Source organism: Diplotaxodon limnothrissa, linkage group LG11 (genome assembly GCF_057381915.1).
Source record: "Diplotaxodon limnothrissa isolate DT_005_m linkage group LG11, D_limnothrissa_male_GT1.1, whole genome shotgun sequence".
Taxonomy (NCBI): domain Eukaryota; kingdom Metazoa; phylum Chordata; class Actinopteri; order Cichliformes; family Cichlidae; genus Diplotaxodon; species Diplotaxodon limnothrissa.
The window spans coordinates 32795193-32819819 of NC_140606.1; the positions used below are offsets into that span (position 1 = coordinate 32795193).

General features: G+C 36.7%; 2 protein-coding genes across 2 annotated transcripts; both read left to right on the plus strand.

Moving 5' to 3' along the window:
- Nucleotides 1-1076: 1076 nt before the first annotated feature.
- Nucleotides 1077-12005, plus strand: ctsk (cathepsin K). The gene is made up of 8 exons (XM_085365855.1): nucleotides 1077-1146; nucleotides 2720-2843; nucleotides 5103-5225; nucleotides 6517-6669; nucleotides 9316-9534; nucleotides 10488-10653; nucleotides 10975-11083; nucleotides 11274-12005. The coding sequence occupies exons 2-8, from the start codon at nucleotides 2721-2723 to the stop codon at nucleotides 11371-11373; spliced, it is 993 nt and encodes a 330-aa protein (XP_085221981.1). The 5' UTR covers nucleotides 1077-1146; nucleotide 2720; the 3' UTR covers nucleotides 11374-12005.
- Nucleotides 12006-15969: 3964 nt separating this feature from the next.
- LOC146623287 (cathepsin S-like) lies at nucleotides 15970-24212 on the plus strand. The gene is made up of 8 exons (XM_085366645.1): nucleotides 15970-16024; nucleotides 17623-17738; nucleotides 17864-17986; nucleotides 19746-19898; nucleotides 21332-21556; nucleotides 22720-22885; nucleotides 23072-23174; nucleotides 23838-24212. The coding sequence occupies exons 1-8, from the start codon at nucleotides 16006-16008 to the stop codon at nucleotides 23935-23937; spliced, it is 1005 nt and encodes a 334-aa protein (XP_085222771.1). The 5' UTR covers nucleotides 15970-16005; the 3' UTR covers nucleotides 23938-24212.
- The last annotated feature ends 415 nt before the right edge of the window (nucleotides 24213-24627 follow it).

Here is a 24627-nt window from a genome sequence, read left to right on the forward strand (position 1 = left end):
CAAAGACCTATTTGGATTCTGCCGTGGGAATGTTTTTTTATCAAACTGCCACTCATGATCAAGTTTCACATGCTGTGTTCTTGTATAATTAATCTAAAATCTAAAATAAGCACGTTTGGTTTTTATTCTTCAAGTAGAGAAATTGTTTTCCAGTTACACACAATGAACATAAAAAAATACATATAGTAGCCTTAATAGCCTTTCCACACCAAGTGTCAGAACGTTCTGAGAAAATGTTCTGCTGAGAAAAATTTCAGCATAACAAGAGACAAAAGAAATTGCGCTGGAAGAGTCTCTGGAAATCTTCAGCCGACAGGCCTGAAAAAAAACTTTGCAAATATTTTGACTTATCGTGTTGGTTTGGTTCCAGTGATACTCATAATGACCACACTAAATGCTAAATAAATAATAGCAGTACTAAATTTGCAGTGCAGGAGATGACATGTTTTCTTGTAACAGCCGCTGCTGGTGCCCACCGTCAAATTATTTTTAGTGCAAACTGAGTAACCCAGTTTATTGGCTGACAACTATTACATTGTACACACTTGTACCATACTGTTTTTTTCCATGTGCCTTTTTTGCTGCATCCTTCCTTCCTTCCTTCCTTTTGGAATAAAAATATCTTTGCTCAATAATTAATCACTCAGAGACCCATCCATTCATCTATGTTAACCTAGCATTATTCTTCTTCTTCATGATTTAGAGTAAACTTGAAAGCAGACTAAAAGGTCACTTTGATTCTTGAACAAAATACAAAGCATGATCATGTATATAAATCAATGTTCTGCTATAAAAGATAATCAGTGTTAGACTTGTAAAGAAAGGCCAAGTTCCAGGTCTTTTTTTTTTCAAAGCACCTTTGTTGTTCTTCAAGCACTAACCCAGACTGCAGCAGTGCCACATCCTCTGTGGAGTTTTCAGACATGTCTCTGTAACCTGACACCTGACATCATCCGGTTTATTCAGTGAAACCAGATGTAATTTCCCTCCATGTTAGAAGAAAACTCCTCCCCAGGCCTGGAGCTCCCATTGTACTTCCTCAAAATTCAGCCGATATAAACTCGCCCACTGACCTACTTCAGCAGCAGAGGAAGACCAAGTCAAACTCGGAAGAATTCCCTGAGCTTTTTGACTTTTGGACTTCAGGTAAGTTTGTTTACTGCTGATCTCCTAACACTCCTAACACACAAAATCTTTTTTGCTCTTTTGTGCGTGTTGTAACTTTATTGTTTTAAACTTTAAATCAGTTTGAAAGAACTGCTGCTTTCTGATATTTTAGTATTTAAGTAAAAACAACTCAGCTGAACTGAACTTAGACATGGCTCTTACTTAATTACATGAACTGATTTTCAAGACCTTGAAAGAGATTTTTCCATAAATGTTGGTTCAAATATATGCATAGCTTTTCTGCAGCTAAGAAAGTAATCAGCCTTAAAAAAGATTACAGAACAATTTTGACCCAACTGCACATTAATAGAGTCATTCTTGGAAGAGGGGGGCAGGGAGACGTAACATTTACTGGCAGCCAGTTTGAGTTCTGGAAAGTTTGACATACCAATGCAAAAAAAAAAAAAAAAAAAAACACACATCTGGGAATGTGAAAAAAGTCATGAATGCTAATGTTTTATGCAAAATATAAATTTATTTTCAAAACATAAGCTACCACAGGGAGAAGTCTTGTGACTCATACTCAGCATTGTGCACATATGCTGAATTACTGGCATGTATCATGGGATTGCTCTATTTAAAACATAGATTTTCACCCAAAGGTGAAGCCATGCTGTGTATAATCCATGAGTGTAGGAAGCAGGAATCAAAAAGAAAAAGAAAAGAAAACAAAAGGAAATATTGTTTTCTGCTCTTAGTTAAGAGAAACTCCAAGGTCAGCGACCTTTACTGGAAACAAAGCCCACAAATGCAGATTAGAAGCACAATGTATTAAAATATAAGATGGACTCAGAAAGCCCAAGAAACAAAGGCAGAGAAAAAATTTCACACTGCCTGGACTTAAAAAACCCACAGTTAAAATGTTTGAATCACTGATGAGAGCGAGAGTGAAAACATTTTCTCAGTGGAGTTCAGTTGTGTTTGAGACTTCATCCTGTAGCTGTCATTCACGTTTGCTGTCAAACTATATCCAGCATTGTCCGGTCTGACCCTGAAAACGAAAGTGAAATTCGTTAAAAATCATATAAGAATTATCCTGAGAGTTTCCTGTCTCAAACCAAAACATGGAATAGAGGTTTGTTTCCCAAGAAGTGCAACTTAGCATTTTGTTTTTGTCACTGTGGCATGATTGAGATAATGAAACCAACCACATGAGAGTAAACCCCTGCAGAAACACAATGCTCTCACTGGATTATAGGAAAGCATATATAGATATTGATAGATATATATATTAGCTTTTATCCTTATGACAGTCGAGTGCAGACAGGAAGGTTATAAATGAAGAAGTGACCTGATTCAAACCTAAGCTTCTCCAGCAAGTTCATATGGTAAACTGTTTCTGTTTCTGAATGGGAATTTTGACAGTAACTCCTCTCTTGGACACCCATAAGATAACACTGAGATATTTTATATGCGTACACATACCCTAATTATAATGTTGTGACACTTTTGAAATATGAAAACTCTATTGTAAAAAATAAAACTTTGTTAATAAAAAAAACTTTTGGGTTTGGTATAAATAAAAACATGAAGGTGTTTTTTGTTCTTTTAGGATGTTGCCACTTGTGTGTGTGCTGTTGCTGGCTACCTCTGCGCTGGGCCGTTTTGATGAATACTCTTTGGATGCCCAGTGGGAAGAGTGGAAGAGCACACATAGGAAAGAATACAATGGCTTGGTGAGTGTGTGTTACTATTGTTTTAGAGTTAAAATAATGATAAAATTAAGAGATATAAATAGCACAAAGAAAACTTAAATATAAGGTAGGAAATATAAAGATTTTGTTTTTAAAAAGCAGATGCTTCTTTTTAAATCTGATTTTCCTGAAAGAGGACTTCTACAAATAAAACACTAAACCTGAAAACAAAACTGAGAGCAGTATTGGTGAAGCCTTTGGTGAATACATTAATTCTAAAATGAAATAATGAAATAAAAAAATATGCACATTATGTGCTTTCCCATCAAATGTGCATATCACAGTTTCAAAACATCATTGGTTTTCCTTATCTGATGCAACTTGCTCCTTGAAAAGGAATAGACATGACTGCACAATGCTATGTTTGACTTAAAAAAAACCTCATCCAGTCTCAGCAACATGTAGTTATTTATAATTTACATGGTTTAATACATTTGCATACACATGTGGCAAAGACTCATATTTTATTTATACACAGCATGTTCCACATCTTAGCCCAAGACAGGCTTCTGTAAGTCTGCAGGCTAAGCTGCCCTTTTTAAGGAAGCTCCACCAGTTTCAGTTATTTTGGCAGAAACGCTAACAGCAGATCAGGTAAAGCCAGAGAGTCACAGAAGGAAGCATCAGCAACATTAACAGGGAACAAATATGCTTCCCCAGTCACATTTTGTTTTATATGATCGAATCAGTTATGTTTAAACTGTTGATAATTTTACCTCCTTACTTGATGGCAGCACTGGTTGATCTTCTTCTTTGTTTTGGCTGAAAATTAAACAGACAGAAGCTTACCTTAAGCAGGACATGCAATTTTCTGTCAGTCCAACTTTCTCATCCATAACCAGTAGATGTTTGGATCCTCCTTTAAACTTTAAATTTTTGTTTTTTTGTTTAGTATAATTCAACACTTTTCAGTTTAAAAGACTAATTCAACAACTATGGGTATTTAAATCATTATTTAATGATATTATGAAACAAGAGGAGAAAAAAATCCTAGCATATTTTGTAATTTAGTTTTATCATTAGCTTTTTATGTGTCATATCACCAGAGCCAGAAATTTCTAACAGAGGAAAGTCCTCCACTCCTCTTTCTCGGTTTCTCTGCGGCAAAAAAATCCCTATACTCTGTTTCTCTTCCTGGCTGTGAAGAAGGGGTTGTTTGCAGTTTGCTCTTAAACCATAGCGGACTGTGATTTACTCCATGAATGCTCACTGAGCATCTGTTATCCTTCTGCTCTTCACCTCAAGCTAGAGGTCAGCACCCCACAGCTGGGGCATGTGTGTGTGTGTTTATGTCTAGTTTTCATGAGTGTGTATAGTTACATGTGCTTTGATTCATGAACTGAATGTGCGTATATAGTTTTTATAACATGTGTTTCTGTAGTGTGAAGAAAAGACATCTCTCTCTCCCCCTCATGGTGATTTTAATCAGTATTTATGCACAGGAGAGCTTTTCAACCTTCTTTGAATTGGCATCACTGATCTAATATAATCAAAGTCCCCTTACCATATTTACATTTTCCATTACTGGAATGAATATCAAGATGGAAATAATGCTTATAGTTATGCTAATCATTGGTGAGATTACCTAGACTACTAAGTAGAGCATATTTGATTTTCTCAATACCAAACACTTGGCTCTATCTCACTTCCATATTATAATATTACTCTTTCGTGGATGACACATAGTGGTGGAATTTGAATAAAGGCAAACTAATGTTTTAACCCACATATGTATAATCTGTAGGGAAGATTGTTGTGTGAATGTGCACTGGTTTAATTGACCTAATTAATGAAATGGGGCTGTAACACAGACAAGCTTTTTTTTAATCTGCTAATTATAATGCAAATTTGTCCTGTTTGCCTAGATTAGTTTCTTTCAGCTGTCAGGTGTTCGTGCATGAGTGTAGAAACAAGGAAAGCAAACTTTAAGACTGGAAAAAGTGTTTCTTTTATTTTTTATAAAGATTTTTTTATAAGAAAACCATTCACACCAGTTCAAAAGTGAGGCTGCATCATCATCCTAGAAAGTAAAAGTCCTCTTGTTGTTCATATTAGGAGGGTCACCGTTGTTTCTAATAATAATGGAAGCAACGAAATGATAATGACTTCTTTATAACATCTGCTATAATATTTATTTGTGATACTTTTAAAGCTTCTAAAAATGTGGATTGTTTTGTAAGTGTAAGCCAGGGAGCTCTTTTTTAACTTAAGTACAGTGACGTGTACTTTTGTTCCCCTCAGGGTGAGGAGGGGATCCGCAGGGCCATTTGGGAGAAGAATATGCGCATGATTGAGGCTCACAACGAGGAGGCCGCGCTGGGCATTCACTCCTTTGAGATGGGGATGAACCATCTGGGAGACATGGTGAGTTCAATCTTGTCAAATACCAGATAAAACTTTTTATTCCATGAAGTGCATCATAATTACCGTAAGGACACTGGTTTAGACTTTGTCTAAAACCTGACAAAAAGAAGAGTCAGTGGACATACCATAGCTCACACTGCTCGTCCCAGAAGCCTGTTTCTGAAAAACCAGACGCTCTTATTGGTTGTGGATCGTCATGCAGTCTGGCACATCTCTGTCCTAATCACGACTCCATGTTCACTTTTTTTACATCTTGTTTTTGACATGTATGTGATCCCAGCACATTACATCTCTATAAGACCATCTGTCCCTATTTTTTATACATGTCACTTGCAGTGTGTAACACACCAACATAGATTTGAATATACTAAAGTACAAAATATTTTGTTTCTTCTGGTACATCTTTCATGTATGACGCTAGACACAATCAAATCCACCTTTTTGAGAAACTGGAACAGCAAATATTTTGCTTGTTTGAGTAAGATCTGGGTAATTTTGACAGTAAAAAATAGCTCCTGCATGTCACATTCATGTTTTCTTCAGCAGTTTTGGCTTTTTGCAGCTGCAGTCGGTTTGTCATCTCTGCTTTTTTTATTCACTAATGCATGCTGCAGCCCCTTGATGTGAAACTGGGTTTGGTGTCCTTAAATCAGCCGGTGTCAGTGACATGCCAGCATGGGTTGTGACTGATGGTGGCTTTTTTTCATCAACACGGAGAGGCTTTAAAAGGCTGCTCCAGAAATGAAGCACAACATGGCAGGGCTCAAGCTCATTTATTAGTGATAGAACAAGTATGCGCATCTGAATTCTTGACAAATGGCCAATTTCATGTTTATGAAATAACAGGTGGTGGGAAATGAAGGATGCTTTTCCATTTTGATTGAAAGCACTTAAATTAAATAAACGAAATTAACAGATGGCCTGTATTTCTTCCATTAATGATCTTTCTACTTTTAGACTCAGCTGTAATAAAAGCCCCAGGGAATCCAGACAAATTTGAATTCCCTTTGACCTCTTTATATCCCTCTCTCCTTTACTCCTTTGCCTGCAGTTTCTTGAAGTCTGCAGTTTGTCATATGCACATTTGAAAATCTTTTTGTATTCCAGCTCCCCCCGGCACTCTGGTTCTTTTTCAAGAACACTTTCTCTCATTCAATTATTCAAAAATCCCATTGCCTGGATGTTATGACCTATGACCCCGACTACAACTTTGTTCAAATGTTCATTCAGTAACATCCCTACGATGTGAAACACAATTTAAAATACCTTAACTGTGTTTCTGTTCATGCAGACCTCAGAGGAGGTGGTTGAGAAGATGACTGGCCTGCAAATCCCAGTGAACCAGGAGCGCAGTTTCACACTGGCTATGGATGACATGCCCTCCAAAATTCCCAAATCTGTTGACTACCGCAAAAAGGGCATGGTGACTTCAGTTAAGAACCAGGTGAGAACTGAATAATATTTGACTAGTTTCTGTCAGTGTGGATTAATATCATCAGCTGAAATGTTGTTGTTTGGTATCATTAGCTGCATGTGTTGGTTTTCAGAAAGCAGCTCTTTAACTGTCAAAGTGCGGCTTTAACTTGTTTTTTTTTTCACAACCACAATTCACTGACCAAGTGAGCATAAAAAAACATGTGTGGCTACTGCTTTTAATAAAGAAAGAAATAGGCACTTAACAAAAAAAAAGCATGAATCAGAAATGTGTGAATAAATAGATTCAGTGCAAGTGTTTTAGAGATAGCATTCAAATGAAATGTGTCAGTCAACACACAATTGATAGCAGCACAAGGGCACAGCTTGTGTAATGGAAACATTTAACGTGATCAAGTACAGTGTAGCATATCGCAACACGGGGCAGACCAAACAGGACAGAGGACAGAGACAATCTGCTCTGTCACAGTTCTTGGAAATCAAATCTGAAACAGCAGGTTTCTTACTGGAGGAAGTTTTTGTAGATTTTAGCAGAGTAATCTACAGTTAGGATTCCTGTGGGCTCTGGCATATGATTGTTTGTTTAAAAGTTTGTGGAGAACTAAGAAAAAGTTCCTAGGGCTATTTTCAGGAAAAGTTTTAAGAGTGAAACTCAAAACCTCTGTGATTTCTGTGGGGAACTGTTACTGTTGAAGGCAGAGGCAAGAATAATGACATCAACTGGGATTTCAGTTACACATTTTATGTTGTGTTCAGTGGCAATATCTGACATTGTTTTACACAAAGTCAAAGTAGATGTTTATGAAACCATCTGAAATCAGAAATGAATAGTTTTAAAAAGTTTTATGTAAGTGTAGGTGAACACCTTTATATTCATCTCTAGTATAAATGAAAAGATTCAGCAGCCTGTTGCCTTGAAAAAATTGAATGTAATTCACAATTTGTGAAGATTTTTTTTTTTTTTACTGTAACCTCGAAAAAAGAAAAAGGATTCAGAAAAATACTTTGCAGCGTTTATTTAAACATTTAAAGACGTAACCAGTCCCACTTAATGCTCAGATCAACACTAAAAGTAACAGGCTGTTCTCATGGTTAATTGACTTGGTAACAAAGGCCTTCATTATTAGATGTAATTGGTCGTTAAGAGCAAATTAAACAACCATTTATGTAAACAACATTCATCTGGTGGAATTGGTGAATATACTTGTAGGAAATGTTTTACAATGTTCAACAGTTTCTTTATTGTGATAACAAATTATGATAGAAATCATTGTTATATGAGTGTCAAAAATAGGTAACTGTGATAGATAATATAAATTAGTAAAACATAAATTTGAGGGCTTGTGTGTTACGTTGTCTCCCCCTGGCGGATGTATTTGAACACACAGCCATAAACAGGATTTTTTTTTTTTTTTTTAGCTCTTGCTTTGGTGCTTGTGGTTCATGAATTATGCAGCAGACTGGTTGCAGTCTCTGCATACTAACAGTTCTGCTGCTTCATCCTGAGCTCCTTTTATGATGACTGAATTCTGTTTCTGATGTTTTCTTCATTTCAGGCAAATTTCTGTTATCGCTGAGCTCAAAGCCACAAACAACATTCAGCGATCTGATTTCAGATTTACAACGTTTTTAATTGGGGCATCTCTAAGCAGCAGAGTGAGGTGGAGCATTAGAGGTGTGAAGACTCAGATATTTCAAAATGAAGGCCAAAAAAAAGAAAATAATAAGCTATTATTTGTTCGTCTGAATAGGGAATAAGATTGAAATGGGTCCTTCTACTTCTAGACGCACTTTAAAGCCAAATGTATGTGGACATGTAAGCGTTTCAGAGCTGTAAGCATTAACCTAGTGTTATTACATCATGCACTCCTCCAGGGAGGTTGTTCATAACATGCAGGGAAAGGGATCTGTTCCTTTTCAGGCACAGAAGCATTAGTTACACCCAACACATGTTAACAAGAATAACCTTTTCATTTAAAGTCAACATAAACGTTCATCTATATTACAGCAAGTCCCTGTTTCCTGGGTGAAAGCCAAACACGATGGCGGTGTCAGTGATTCATTAGCGCTGGATGTGTCAGTCCAGACCTGTAAAAAAGCCCATTTCTCACTGTGTGTCATTAACACTGTTTCGACATTACTGAACACCACAAACTGCCCAGCAGCTGATTCTATTTACAACCCAAATTCACAGCAGTTACAGAATTTCGATCAGCAAACAGAAATGGCTTTCTTTCATTGTCAATGTGGTCACAGTCTGCCTCCCGGTGGACAGACAGGAGAAGACACAGCATTTGCTGTGATGTTGATTTAATCTGTTTAAATGATTCTCTTTAATATGATAAATATGGTTTAAATATGCTGTTATTCCTTGATGACTGATTATTTTATAGGAAAAAAACAGGCTCTCTGCAAATGGTTTGCTTAACAAATAATGCCTATCAGAACAGCTGGGTTTATATTTCCTTACAATGTGCACATTTATTCCTGTTTCCTACCAACTCTGGTCTGGTCTGGGTTTCTTACATTTCTGCTGATTATAGCTTCCATGTCGGCTTAGTTTCCTCTTACTGTTGTCAGCAACAGTCCAGTCACAGTGGTATGTACATATCAAACTAAACCTCTTACTCACCAGTCTTTCTTTGACCCCTGACAGGGCTCCTGTGGCTCCTGCTGGGCCTTTAGCTCTGCCGGGGCCCTTGAGGGGCAGTTGGCCAAGCAGACCGGGCAGCTCGTTGACCTCAGTCCTCAGAACCTGGTGGACTGTGTTACAGAGAACGACGGCTGTGGAGGAGGCTACATGACCAATGCCTTCCAGTATGTGAATGAAAATGGAGGTATTGACTCTGAAGCGGCCTACCCATATGTTGGACAGGTGAGCAACCCACTCTGCCAAACACACAACTAAACTTGAAGTAGCTTATTAATCTGAGCCTTTCACTTGAGTTCGTTTCATGTAGTGAGTGCCACATCCTCTATAAACTAAGCACTTATATTTTAATATCACTGGGTGCTTGAACACATAAAAGCAAGATGGTCCAAAGCAGTCAAGCGGGGGTTTTTAAAGTAATAAACAAGTATAATTTAGTTGGTGTTTGTTGTTTTTTAAATGAGTGATTGCCCCACCTCTTCCAGTACTTAAGATAAGCTCGAAGTTGTTCTGGTAAGGCACTCTTACAAAGAAGCTTTGCACAAAAAGTCTTTTAACCTAGTTGTTATAAATAATACCCAGTAATCAGCTGTTAGCTGCAGATGCATAGATGGTGAAGAGGTTCTCACTTGGCTGTGAGGGTGTCACGTTTGTCCCCTTCACACGCTTCACCAACAACATGCAACGAGGAAGAAAATATTTCATTTTGACAGTAAAGTAGCTGCAAACATCTTACCAGAGGGAGGTGATTCAGCAGAAATGATGAAGTGGAAACTCTCCCACAGAGTGAGCATAGTTTCCTCTTTAGTCATTTGGTAATATGAGAAGGAAGTACATCTGCTCGGTAATGATAAAAATCTGCCGTCTCTCTATTGTTTGGCTAGTTGGAATTGCACCAAACACATCATGTGATATAACATGTGACAGAAGAGTCACAAGGTACTAAAACCTTGCATAGCAAGTATTTTGACTATTGATTTTATACAGCAATTATTAACTTTCTTTTATTGTCGGTTAATCAGTAATAACCATTGGATTAAAATTCGATATTCTACCTAAATATGATTATACTGTGAGGTAAGGACATGAAAAGTAGCATCTTAAATATCAAGAATTGACACTTTTAAAATCGGCAACAAACGCTTTTAGCATTTTCTCCTCCTTTGTCTTGCCTGCAGGATCAGACCTGCCGCTACAATGCATCAGGCATGGCAGCCCAGTGCAAAGGCTACAAGGAGATCCCAGTGGGTAATGAGCGCGCGCTGGCTGTTGCACTCTACAAAGTTGGTCCAGTGTCTGTGGGCATCGATGCACAACAGAGCAGCTTCCAGTTCTACAAGCATGGTATATGAACATATGAACTTCTCATATGTCTGGTCAAATGAAATTGTTACCTGCACCTACTTCATATAAGGGAAGGAAAGTGTGTGGAATAAAATCCTAGAATTTAAGGGCCTGTTTAGTCAGGATTTCTTCATTAAATATGAATTAAATCACCTAAACATGGAGTTCACACCTAGTAAAACTAGTAAAACAATTAAACATAACACATCAACAGCTTTCTGGTTATATTCAACATTAAAAAGTGTGCGAGGTACATCGTTTATGCACTGTTCACTAATGCAGCTCACTCTTTTTTTCTCTCTCTCTCTGTTGTGAACCCAGGTGTTTACTACGATCCCAACTGTAACAAAGATGACGTCAATCATGCCGTACTGGCAGTAGGCTATGGAGTGAACACCAAGGGGAAGAAGTACTGGATTGTCAAGAACAGGTGGGACATGTCACTTGTCTGAATGGCATCAGGTGGCTCAAATGTCCACTAAAATTAAGTGTTGGTTGTTTGTTGATTTGTTTTCATGTCATCTGTCAAAATGATAAGCTGAAATGCTGTTTGACTCCTGGCGATATTTCATTGTCTCCATCGTTCCATCTTAACTCCGTCTTTTGGCTTTTCTTCACAGCTGGGGTGAGGAATGGGGCAACAAGGGATACATCCTGATGGCACGTAACCGTGGCAACCTCTGCGGCATCACCAACCTCGCTAGCTACCCCATCTTGTGAAGAGATTAGGGAAAATGAACGGGCTTTGCTTAGACTACTATAAGACGAATATACACTTGGAAATGTTCAGAGTAAATGTTCATTTCAACACATCCGCAACCACTACAGTACAATATGTTTGTTTACAGTCTTTTCTAACAGGAAATGGAATTTGGAGATAACGAACAGGTTCACTGAAAACAGGCATTAAATGTTTCTGAGTCTTGGATTCCAAAAAACACTTTTAAACCATGAGTTATCTCATGCCTGCAGACCTCTGCTGTGCTCTGGTTAATAAAGAAACACATACAGTTTATTGTAACTTCAGAGCATGCTGTTGAATAAACCTAAGCCAGAACACAGGCTTGTTTTATGCTGAAGTCGCAAGTTAAATCTACATATCTACATGGCACAACATACTTTTTCTTTTTACAGTATTTGACTGGTAGTCAGTGATAGTTTCAGTCCCTACTTTTACTTGCTTTCTGTGTGAAAAAAGACAGGAAACATTGCTGTGCAATGGGAGCTACTCCTTTCCTGCTGGTAGTGTGAGTTCCTATAACTATTTTCTCTTGTGATCACAAGGACTTGTCGTTCTGTTCTGCACTTTTCCAATGATTACATTGTAAACAGATGTTTTCTATGAAATTGAATAAAGGGTTAATTTTGACTTTGAATGCCTCATTTGGAATTTTTTTATGTTTTTGTAAAAAACATTTTATGGAATTTTTACAAAAACACAAACAAATATGGGAATAAGTTATGTAAGGATCAGGATATGCACTCAAAAATACTTTCCAATGGTTCTACTCCATGTGGGCACTTAAGTAAGTCAGATGAAAGGATTTAACTGTACAATAATTCAATGATACACCACAACATCATAAACTATAATCATATGATATGCGCAAACCCTGTGTGTTACATTTACAGATTTTCTAAACAGCCTCACATTCCATAAAACTGTAAATGAGCTGCTGTCAGATCATGTTGGATAATACTGGCAGCTTACACTGAAATCATGTCCTTTGCTTCTATCACCCCAACCAGTTGAAGCAGATGGGCGCCCCTCCCTGAGCCTGGTTCTGCTGGAGGTTTCTTCCTGTTAAAAGGGAGTTTTTTCCTTCCCACTGTCGCAAACATACTTGCTCATAGGGGGTCATGTGATTGTTGGTTTTTTCTCTGTATGTATTATTGTAGGGTCTACCTTACAATATAAAGCACCTTAAGGCGACTGTTGTTGTGATTTGGCGCTAATATTCTAATAAGAAGATCATTTGTAACCTTCAGTAAAGCTGTTTCTGTGCTGTGATGATCTCTGAAACCTGACTGAAACTCTTCAAATAAGCCATTCCTCTGCAGATGATCTGTTAGCTGTTTGACAACTACTCTTTCAAGAATTTTTGATATGAAAGGAAAGTTGGAGATTGGCCTATAATTAGCTAAGACAGCAGCTGGGTCTAGGGATGGCTTTTTAAGTAAAGGTTTAACTACAGCCAGCTTGAAGGCTTGTGGTACATAGCCGATTATTAGAGATAGGTTGATCATATTTAAGATTGAAGCATTAATTAATGGCAGGAATGGGGTCTAAAAGACACGTTGATGGTTTGGAGGAAGTAATTATTGAAGTTAACTCAGAAAGATCGATTGGAGAAAGAGTTGTAATTACAACACCACTAGGCTGAAGCGTTGATAGAAGGCAGATTGAATCCATTATTTCATGTTGTTTAGATCAAATTCTGACCCAACCATCTGAATGCGGCAGCAGAAACTGCACTGTAAAAAAAATTGTAATATAAAAGTATTTCACTGTGTATTTTACAGTTTTGTACTGTTTTCCAAGAATATCATTAAATTTACATAAATAGACTGCGATTTTACATGTCAAATGTAAAATAACATGACATCACTGTAAATGTAATAAAACATAATTTTCTTGTTTTTCAAATATATTTGTCTGTACATATGCATATTTAGATTGTTAAAATACATTCACAAATGTATCATAATTTCACAAATATTTGTCCGTTATTTGAAAGATTGAACTCTTAAATTCAAATGTAATGCTATGGAAAAATATATAAAATGATTCTTATAAACTTTTTTTGCATCAAATAATGTTATTTAGGGCGATCGTGGCTCAAGAGTTGGCAGTTTGTCTTGTAATCAGAAGGTTGCCGGTTCGAGTCCCAGCTCGGACAGTCTCGGTTGTTGTGTCCTTGAGCAAGACACTTCACCTGCACCTACTGGTGATGGCCAGAGGGGCCGATGGTGCGATATGGCAGCCTCCCTTCTGTCAGTATGTCCCAGGGCAGCTGTGGCTACAACTGTATCTTGCCTCCACCAGTGTGTGAGAGTGAATGGATAGTGAAATTGTAAAGCGCTTTGAGGGTCTCGAAAAGCGCTATATAAATGCAATCCATTATTATTATTATTATTTAAACCAACTGTTAACAGTATATTTCTGTACATTTAAGTATTATTCATATTGCCGCATCCATTGACCTTGTTTATAGGTAATTTCATTGTTTGATCACGTTAAAATGTTCCTAATTTATGTTTAAAAGCACTTGAAAAAGGCAAAATCCCATATAAAATTAGGGCAACAAACTGCATTGTCATTAATGAAAATAACCGTATTTTTATGAGAAAGTTATTTTCTGTTATTGTATGGTATTATTTTGGCACCCCAGCTGCTGGAATATCACTGTTTTTTTGGATTTTTTTCTTACAGTGTGAGATCCATCACACCGAACAATATTTTTTGTTTGATGATAGTTTTCTCCTGTTTTTCGTAGTTAGGGAGGCAAGTTGCTGTCATTTGGTTTGATTAGGTAAGTTTGGTGAATACTCGAGATAGGCTCCTTTGGTTTGTTGTTTTGTTTTGTTGTTGTTTAGGTCCACCCCAAAGCTATAATCAGCTCCTCGTTTGTGTCAAATAACCTAACGAATCAATATATTGTAAATAAATCATTATCAAACTTTACCAATTGCGTGATGTGGCTGCTTGGCTCTGATGAAGATGGCTCACCCTTACGTTGTGGTCTGGCCACCCCTAGACCGGCCATAACAGCTGCGTCAAGGTTTGACATGTTGTGCATCCAAAGATTTGGAAGACTTTTCCACACACCTTGGTTATAATTACTGATTTTTTTGAGTTACTTTTCCTTCCTATAATATCAATGGATATTTTCAAATTTTGAACAGCAGGTTATCTTGACCTGTCTATGTGCCTAAATGCAGTGAGTGGCTGCCATGGCACTGGTTGATAATCAGTCATTGTTTTAATGAGTGGTTTAACAGGTATATAAAGTGGCTGTTGTGTTTATATTTATAATTTAATTATTCTACTAAATGTGCAATATTTCTATATTTTTTGAAGTAAGGAACACCATCACCCCAACATTAACCCCCATGACTGTTTTCATGTAGGAAAATGAGTGACGTTTGTATTTTTTCGGCCATAGTTGGCACCACAAGGAGTTTGCATTAATGATTATTATTTATATGGTGCTGAATTACTCTATAAAAGCATGTAGTGCCATGAAACCATTGCTTGAACTTATATGTTCATGACTGAAATGCATGATTTGGTTTGTTCCTCTTTCAGTTTTCTGTGTTCATCCAACAGCAGACAACGTACTGACCTCATGATCTTTCATTTACAGCTGACAGGTCGAATATTTATTTTGACCTTCACTTCTTTCCAGAACCACTTATTCCTGTAACTGCAGAATTAACTTCCAAGATTTTTAATGACCTTCCTGACCTTTCTGATTAGTTTCAATGAATTAAATATAAAATTCTAATAAGTGGATTGCCATAATATCATTTTCCATTCTCCAAGTTTCCATTTCCATATTTCTAACCCTCAGAGAAAACTGTCATTTGCACACAGGATAGTCTTATAGTAAGGTTAATATGGGTAGCTACAGCTAAAATTATGATTTTATGCCATTCTGAGGCAATAGAATAGAATAGAATATTAGAATATTAGTCACTGAGATCAAATGAAAACTCAAAGGAAATATTGTTGGAAATAACTTTGTCAGCTTGGTCGAATTTGTAATTTCAAGAAAGGAATTCTGGCATATGAAACATGACTGTGAGATACCTTCTTTGACAAAGCGATGTGCTTCTGTTGTGTTTATTCTGAACTTTAATCTTGCCTCTGCCATACTAATATAAAACAGAAACACAACTCTCAGTCTAATAAGAAGCTAAACTAAAACATAAAATAATAACGAGGAAACCCCAATCTGGAAATAAACCCAACTACACTGAACTAAAGATAAATAACTTAATAAATTAAAACTAAAAAACTTGATTGCTCATAAAGTGTAATGAAAATGCTAAATGTGGGAAGTAAGACACTTTTAATGTGCATAAAATGCTGAGTGTGTGTACTTGTCATACTTTCCGAAAATGTGCAATTGTGTGGTTCAAGTTTTTGGGAAAACCTCTGAATAAGTGGTTTTTGTTTACCTTCTGTTTTATGTCTTTTGCGTTCAACTATTTCTTTCCTGCACTGTGAGGAAAACGGTGTAGCTTTTACTTTCGAAAGAGGAAGAACTGCGAGAGAACATGTGACACTTCGTTCTTAAATAATAGCAACAAGGAAACGCAGTCAGACTGAATTTCCGCGCAGCAAAGATGAGTCCGACTAATCAAGGCAAGTGAAACACTTTCCAGTAATACTTTAACAGCTTTAGTAGAAATATTAATGGCTGGTAAAACAAAAAGGCGGACATCGCCCCATAAAAAGCTTCATAATTTAGTTTACTTTCGTTTATGTAGCTTTCAAAGACTTTTCTTTGTTCAGGCGTGTTCAACGATAGAAATACATTGTAACCTTGTTATAATGTCATCACAGTGAAGTAAAGTGTTTCTATAATGTTAAATAATTGCAGAAAAAGAAATCGTCCAAACACACTCGGTGTATTTTTAGTATATCCTTATGTAATTACACCATTGACAGGAAGGCTGTGCTGTACAACTACGCTGTAGCATTTGTTTAGTAAAACAATTTGAAAGTAATATAAAACCGGAATTCTTCGTTTTTGTATTTGTATTTATGAAACTGACAACAAAGCGAAGCGGAAAAAAGAGCCAGTCAAAGTGCTTTTGGGGTAAAAGTCCAAGTAAAAATTGAATAGATGGCTTACTTAAATCGCATACATTAGTATGAGAAGCCTGATGAGTTATAAATTCTGGTTAAAAAATATTATACATATCATATTACATTTAGGTTCTACACTGAGGGTATTGTGTGTGTTGTTTGAAGAGGGTCCTTTCCCCAGCTGGGAACTGTACCAGGTGGAGCTTCATATTCATGGATGTACTTCTTGCTTGTTCATAAGTTTCACTTCAGGCCTTGTGACTGTGGCGTCATTTTGAAAATTTTGCACAGCCTTAAATATGTGGAAGTTATACTTGAGACTTCTCTTAACACTCAGAGACTAAAGACACAGTGGTCAGTGCAAAAAGCTGTTTTTTAAAAAGTGACTTTTGCTATGTAGATAAGGCCAATGAGCCACCTCAGTATAAAACCCCTGGAGACAACATCAGCACCAATTATAATCTGGTAACATGCTTGAACACTCAGTTCAAACAGAAGTGTTCAGTGGAATCACTTCACTGTCTTTAGTTTTGTATATTTGCTCTTAGTCATTGTAAGAAAACTGAGCAAACACTCTCCCTTTTTGTATTTTGAGGCCTGTTTGTTGATTCTTGTATGCCTTTTTCAGCTTGTTGCCAGCCCTTCTGATAACAAGTGACGTAAACCAATATTTACAATCATGTTTTTCCGCGTTCTGACTGAGAAGCAGATCAAGACAGTGAAATTGTGAAAAAAAGGCCTTTTAATTTGGGAAAAATTACCATGTATGAATCTAGGAAAATAGTTGTGGCTTCTGTTAACCTTTTAGAGTAAATGTTGGATTTTAATAAGAAGAATTAAATATCAGGGGCTCTCATAAACAAGTTCAGTTGTGCTCATATTTCACTAAACGCCTATTCTTTGTTTTGATTTCCATCTTTTTGTTGTTTTCTTTTTGTCAACATGTAACACAACTCTGAAAATATTTTGGCCTGTGTCGTGCCAGAGTCTCTATGTGTGGTTTTTATGAAACTAAGGTCTGTTTCTGACTGGAAACTTGAGCTCTTTGCCAGGCAGGTTGTTTTCTCAGTGTGTTAGTGAGCATCAGTCTCATCAAAGGTCAGGTGACATCCTGTCTTCTCGTGTCATCGTCTATGTTTGTGTGTTTGCAGGCCTGCTGTTGCTGCTCATCTCCCTGTGTGCCGGGGCAGCAGCCATGTTTGAATCCACACTGGACGCACACTGGGAGCTGTGGAAGAAGACACATGGGAAGAGCTACAAAAATGATGTATGTGACAAAAAGTAGTAATAAATATTTTTTTAAAGTGTTATATTTGTATGGACAAACTCTGCACAAGGCTTATAATTAACTTATATGGCATTTTCACCTCATCTGCTCTTTCTTTATGTGAGGTGGAGAATGCTCACCGCCGGGAGCTGTGGGAGAATAACCTGAAGATGATTACCGTGCACAACCTGGAGGCCTCAATGGGACTTCACACCTATGAACTGGGCATGAATCACATGGGAGACCTGGTGAGACACTCTCTTGCTTCATTAATGTTTTTGACTTATGATATTTTTTATTCAATAATGGTGATTGTATTAATGATGTTGAAAAGGTCAACAGGATCAAAGCTGATCCGTATTGAAGAGTAGCTGGGTGTGTGATGGATGATAGATTACTGGCAGAAAACTGAGGCTACAAGTGGCTCAAAAGTCTTTGTGTTCAGGCCCAACAGAGTTATGTCAAAACACTTGACCATCATTTTCCACATAAAACCTCCACAGTGATGCTGGCTCAAAACCTCATGCCACAGTTATATGATCAGTTTCCACCTGCCCCTCAAAATACTTTTTTTCACTTCCTGCGTTTACATCTACACTTCTGCAGCTCACATTTTTAGCTTCTGTAGAAGCACCCTTTCTTCCCTTGTTGCCTTCTCTCATGTTTAAGCTAATGAATGAGAAACTAGAAGTTTACATCAAGAAATATCTCGAGCTTTATGACCCAAAAATTAAGTCTGGTGAGATGGAGCTCTGGAAAATTATTCTTGAGGTGAAAAGTCTACACTGTTAAAAAAAAAAAAAATCCTAGAAAAACAGTAATATTCCTGCAGCTGGGGCGCCAAAGTAATAACATACAATAACAGAAAATAACTTTCTCATAAAAATACAGTTATTTTCAGTAATGATAATACAGTTTGTTGCCCTAATTTTACATGGGATTTTGCCTTTCTCAAGTGCTTTTAAACATTAAATTAGGAACATTTTAATGTGATCAAACAATGAAATTACCTATAAACAAGGTCAATGAATGTGGCAATATGAATAATAATACTTAAATGTACAGAAACATACTGTTAACAGTTGGTTTAAATAATAATGGATTGCATACCCTGGGACAGACTGAGAGAGGTGAGGCTGCCATATCGCACCATCTGGCTATCACCAGTAGGTGAAGAGTCTTGACCAAGGACACAATGACCAAGAGTGTCCGAGCCGGGGCTTGAACCAGCAACCTTGTGATTACAAGGCAAACTGCCAACGCTTGAGCCACGATGGCCCTAGGTAGCAATAATAGTAATAATTATTTTATGTAAACAACATTTATAGGAATCATGTTATATATTTTGCCATAGCATTACATTTGAATTCAACAGTTCAATCCTTCAAATAACGGACAAATATCTGTGCAATCATGATACATTTGTGAATGTATTTTAACAATCATATTTAGATTGTACAGACAAAAAACAAGAAAGTTCTGTTTTATTACATTACAGTGATTTTACGTTAATTTACATTTGAAATGTGAAATCACAGTCTTTTTATGTAAATTTAATGATATTCTAGAAGAACAGAACGAAACTGTAAAATACAAGTAAAATACTTTTATATTAGGACTTGTTCTTACAGTGTAGCTTAAATCAAAAAGACAGCCACCATGGCCTTTTGTTGTCTTGCAACATGTTTGGTCTTCCTGTTGACACATCCTGTTAGTGCTTGGAGCGGCACTTGATGCACCACAATGTTTTTACAGCTCCAGTTGCCTGCAGCTTGGTTAGTAGTTGGATTAGATGCAAAGTTTGATTATGAAATTAAACATTAAAATGGCTCTAATGAAGTCAGGGAGATTATAACATATAAATATTGCATAGGGGAGATTTATATGAAAAATTAAAGCTTTTAGAAAGTTTATAAAGCACATTGAAGTTGAAAACTTTGATAACTGTCTGCCAGCTGTGACTGGCTTTTGTTTCTTATTTCATCATTGCCATTTTCTTTCTCATAGACAGAAGAAGAGATCATGCAGTTTTTTGCCAGTCTCACTCCTCCCACTGACATCCAGAGGGCGCCGTCTCCCTTTGCAGGGGCATCAGGTTCTGGCATACCAGACACCATGGACTGGAGAGAGAAGGGTTGTGTCACCAAAGTCAAGATGCAGGTAAAAAAAAAAAAAGAAGAGGGCATTTAAATCAATGTATATGTATTAGTGCTGCTGAGAAGAGCAAAAACATTTGATGTCTCATAGCCACACAGGCAGTAGTGTCAACATATCCCCCATTCATCCTGTTCCTTATTCTTTGAAAAGGTTCATGTTTACACAGGATGTCATTACCACAGTTGCTAGTTTAGCAATTATTTGGTCACATCCATTTGTCTTGGTGCAAAGAAGGTGGGTAGCACGGTCTTACAGGGTTTTTTTTTAACCTAGATACTTTCAAAACTGTCTCGTTATCTTAGTTTTTGGATGATTAATATACAAAAATTAAGGTGAAATAAGGAAATATATGTCTTAATGTTCTGCCTTTTCTTTCTGTATGTAAATAGTCCATTCCAAAGCTTCACTTTATTTGTCTCTAGAAACGTTTAGTGCTAAAATATGCATTACTTTAGGGTATTTTAAATCCATATGACTTTCTGTGCTGAAATTGCTTTGCGTGGAGTCTAAGGGGAAAAATCATAAAGATAAAAATAATAATTTTAAAAGAAAGAAACAGATTTTGATGCCCAATTTATTATTAACTTGTGTTGTGCAGATGAATATCATTTAACCAGAGACACACACATATTGATTTTGGCATTGCTTCTGTTCTGTGCAACAGGGTAAATGTAACTGACCAAAAAACATTCTCATTTAATCACTTGAGTTCTTTAACCTCCTACACCCTGCTGGACCCTTGCTTCACCAACACCTCTACAAACGCCTGTTGAGCTGCCAAACACAGAAATGTGTGAAATGATGCACAAGGAATTTATTCTATTTCTGTCTGATGTAGTGACAAGCTACAGGAACATTGTTGAAGGGGGATTTTTCACTCTGTCTTTATTTATTATTATATCAATGAATTGTATATATTAAATCAAAATCAAGATGGATTTCTTTATGGATTTCTAAGAAGTGTGGAAAGAGACCAGAAAGGAAAACTCAAGCAACAGAACTAATATAAAGAACACCTTTGTTGCCAGACCAGTGTGTTTCAGCTTGTTTATTTTGTCACAGCTACAAGTGCAGTCAGATGTGTAATTTGGGGTCAAAGTTTTACAACCATAATTCCAAGGGTGTTGGGATGCTGTGTAAAATACCTTTTGCTAGTTAGTCTAATTATTTTCAAAATTTTCGTTGCCTCCATCCCAACATTTTTGAGACATCTTTTGCTGCCATGAAATTCAAAATCGAATTCATATTTGTCATGAAATTGTAAAGTGTCTCAGTTTCAACATTTATGGGATTTGCAAATCACTGCAGGACTTTTTTTTTGTAGTTGGTATTGTAAAAAAGTGCATCAGTGCTATTAAGATGGACATTTAGAGGAATACTGAGAATATAAGCATATTTGTATTTTAGATCCTATGGGTTTGTTTTTTTTATCTTAGGGTGCTTGTGGGTCTTGCTGGGCCTTCAGTGCTGCAGGGGCCCTGGAAGGCCAGTTAGCCAAGAGTACAGGAAAGCTGGTGGATCTCAGTCCTCAAAACCTGGTGGATTGTTCCGGCAAATATGGCAACCACGGCTGCAACGGAGGCTTCATGACCCGAGCTTTCCAGTATGTCATCGACAACCACGGAATCGACTCTGATGCTTCATACCCATATACAGGACGTGTAAGTAAACACACAACCTTTTTGTGGCCCTATAAGCACACTTTTGTGCTAAAAGAACATACCTACGTACTTAACTGATGTTTTCAGCTATAATATTAGTGATAGGTGAATGTTCATAAGGTAAAACCAAAACATCTGACTCCATTATTTACAGTAAAAATTGAGTAGACAGGAGCAAAGCTACTTTATTTTTTATTTAATCTAAGGAATGTTACTATTTTTTAATATGTTTATATAATGTTAGTTTATGTTGTCTTTGTCTAATTTTCAATTTTCAATTTAAATATTGTGTTTAAATGATTTTCAGTCATCATATTCTGTTTTATTTTTGTTGTTCATACAATGTGAACAAAGTTTTGCAAAAAAAATAATAAACACAGGACCCTGTATGAGACACCTAGGTGGGTGTATAAAAACCAGCAAGAAGTTGAGTCTGATCCTTCAGGCTGTAGACAGCAACACTCACACTTGTCTGTGGTCAGCTGTTAACGTCTCTTTGGAGCAACAATAAATTAATCGGAGCGGACAACATGTTTGTCCTCCAGGCTTTATGTAGTTCGCTGTTGTTTGTGTGGAGGAGGCCAGTTCTGAGACGATTCAGCAGACTGTTCCAGCCTCGCGGGGGTGGCGATGTTTTTAATTTTAGAAAAAGATATTTGAAAAAGCAACTTTTTGATGTTAAATATTCTATAAGCATAGTGACCAAAAATATTCAATATGGACATGACAATATGTGTGTATTTTGAAAAAATCTTTAGGTTTAGTTTTGTCCTGAAGTACAAATTATGAAACCACTGACTTTCTCTTTTATGAGTGAGGTGCAGTTCAGTCAAGGGAGAGCCTGTTTTCCAGTGCCTGGTGACTAAAGGGGTGGTTTAAAAAAAAAAACTGCAGCTCATAATCCAAAATAATCCACAACTTTGCCAAAGTATCATTCATATGTAAAATGTCACATTAGAATGGGCAAGTAGAGCAAGCTCAAGGACTGCTCTGATGGTTGGTGTCACTTCTAGTGGTATGAGGTCCCATCTCCCAGTTTGTTCAGTTCTGTCTAAGGCCTGCCTTGTATGTTTTTAATAAACAAGAATAATTTAAGATTTTTATTTTTTTATTTTTTTTCCTGACTGCATCAGATCCTTTAACATTTTGTCCTTTAACTTCAGGATGATCAGTGCCACTACAACCCAGCAACCCGTGCTGCCAACTGCTCCAGTTACCAGTTTCTGCCTGAAGGGGACGAGAACGCTCTGAAGCAGGGTCTTGCTACCATTGGACCCATTTCAGTGGCAATTGATGCTAGGCGGCCCAGATTTAGTTTCTATAGAAGTGGTAAGATACACTTCGTCAGGTGTCAAGTGTACTCTTGTCTATTAATATGGAAAAATAGTTTTGAGAAGTTTGGAGGAATGAAGATGTTTCGAGAAAAGCTTGAATTAATAAAACTTTCTTGGAAATTATTGTTTTTAGCTTTTTGGAATGTTACAATGAGATTGGTAATTCTTCTTATCATTTCAGGAGTGTATAATGACCCATCATGCACTCAGAAGGTGAATCACGGTGTGTTGGCAGTGGGCTACGGTACTCTGAATGGACAAGACTACTGGCTCGTAAAGAACAGGTGAGACATTTTCACTCCACTGATTTCTTTGGAATCTGGGTTATATATACAAAGTGATTTTATAGACAGGGCTTCTATTGTCTTCCACTATCTGTTCACTTATGTGGTGCATTCTGGGAGGACTCTACAAGACAAACAGGAAATGAAAGAGAGAAGTCAGCGCTTTTTAGGAAAGTACATATCATTAACATGCAAAGACTGATTGTTACATTCTGTTCAGACTTTCAGTTTTTGCTGACAGGACTAAAGTGGATTTCTTTAAATTATATATATTTTTAAACTTAAGCAATAACTCTCCAGACTGTTGGGCTGCGATATACCAGTTGGCCTCCATCATTAAATTAAAGTTTAATCAAACATTAGTTATTCCATGGAAACATCAAGACTTCAAAAGAATACAGCCAATCAAAAGTTTGAACATACCCATGTATATAAGTTTCCTATCCGTATTAATAATTAACCATGCACTGCACCTAGTTAAATGTAAAGAAGAAGAAGAAGAAGAAGAAGAAGAAGAAGAAAGACAGCTTTGTTAATGTTTATTCATAGATTAAAACAAAGCAACCAGCTGCTGAATGACATGTGGAGTTTTAAAAACAGTTCAATTTCACCGATGAGCTATTATTTCATAATGATTTTTTTTTTTTTTTTTTTACTCTCCAGCTGGGGAACAACCTTCGGAGATCAGGGATACATCCGGATGGCACGCAACACAGGCAACCAGTGTGGCATCGCTTTGTATCCCTGCTACCCCGTCATGTAACTACAGTGTGCACTGAAATTAAATTCTTGCAAAAAAAAAATAAAAAATTCATATATGATGACCCTTTTTTATATGATCACCTCGAAGCTGTAGTTTTTTTTATCTTCAAAAACTACAGCTTCAAACTAATGCCTTTTGGTACTTCTCTTGAGAAATGATATCTTGAGGAGGAAGCATTATATTTTCTTTGGCTTGTGACATTGTGGAAATGCTAATGTTTCTATCTCTGTGTGTGAGTGCTTGTTTAAGAGTCTTTTTTGTATGTTTTTTTTCTTCTGACCCTCTTCTCAAAGCTCAAGCTGCTTTCCGAAAAAGTCTCCTTAAAAGTCAAGATTCAGCAATTTCATTAAAAGATTTCATTTTTATAAGTTAGTGAGAAATATTTATCCCCAATGTTTACTGTGGTTATCCAGTGTTGGGAAGGTTACTTTTAAAATGTATTCCACTACGAATTACAGAATACATGAAAATGTATTTTGTAACGTATTCTTTTACGTTACTCAATGAGAGTAACGTATTTTGAATACTTTGGATTACTTAATATATTATCATGCTTTTTACAACTACATGAATGTACTATTGCTAGTGATTTATTACTATTACTGAAGGTTATTCACCATACCAAAACCAACAGGATTTTTACATTTTAATATAAAATGAGTATCAGTAGGATGGACATGTATGTCGTAT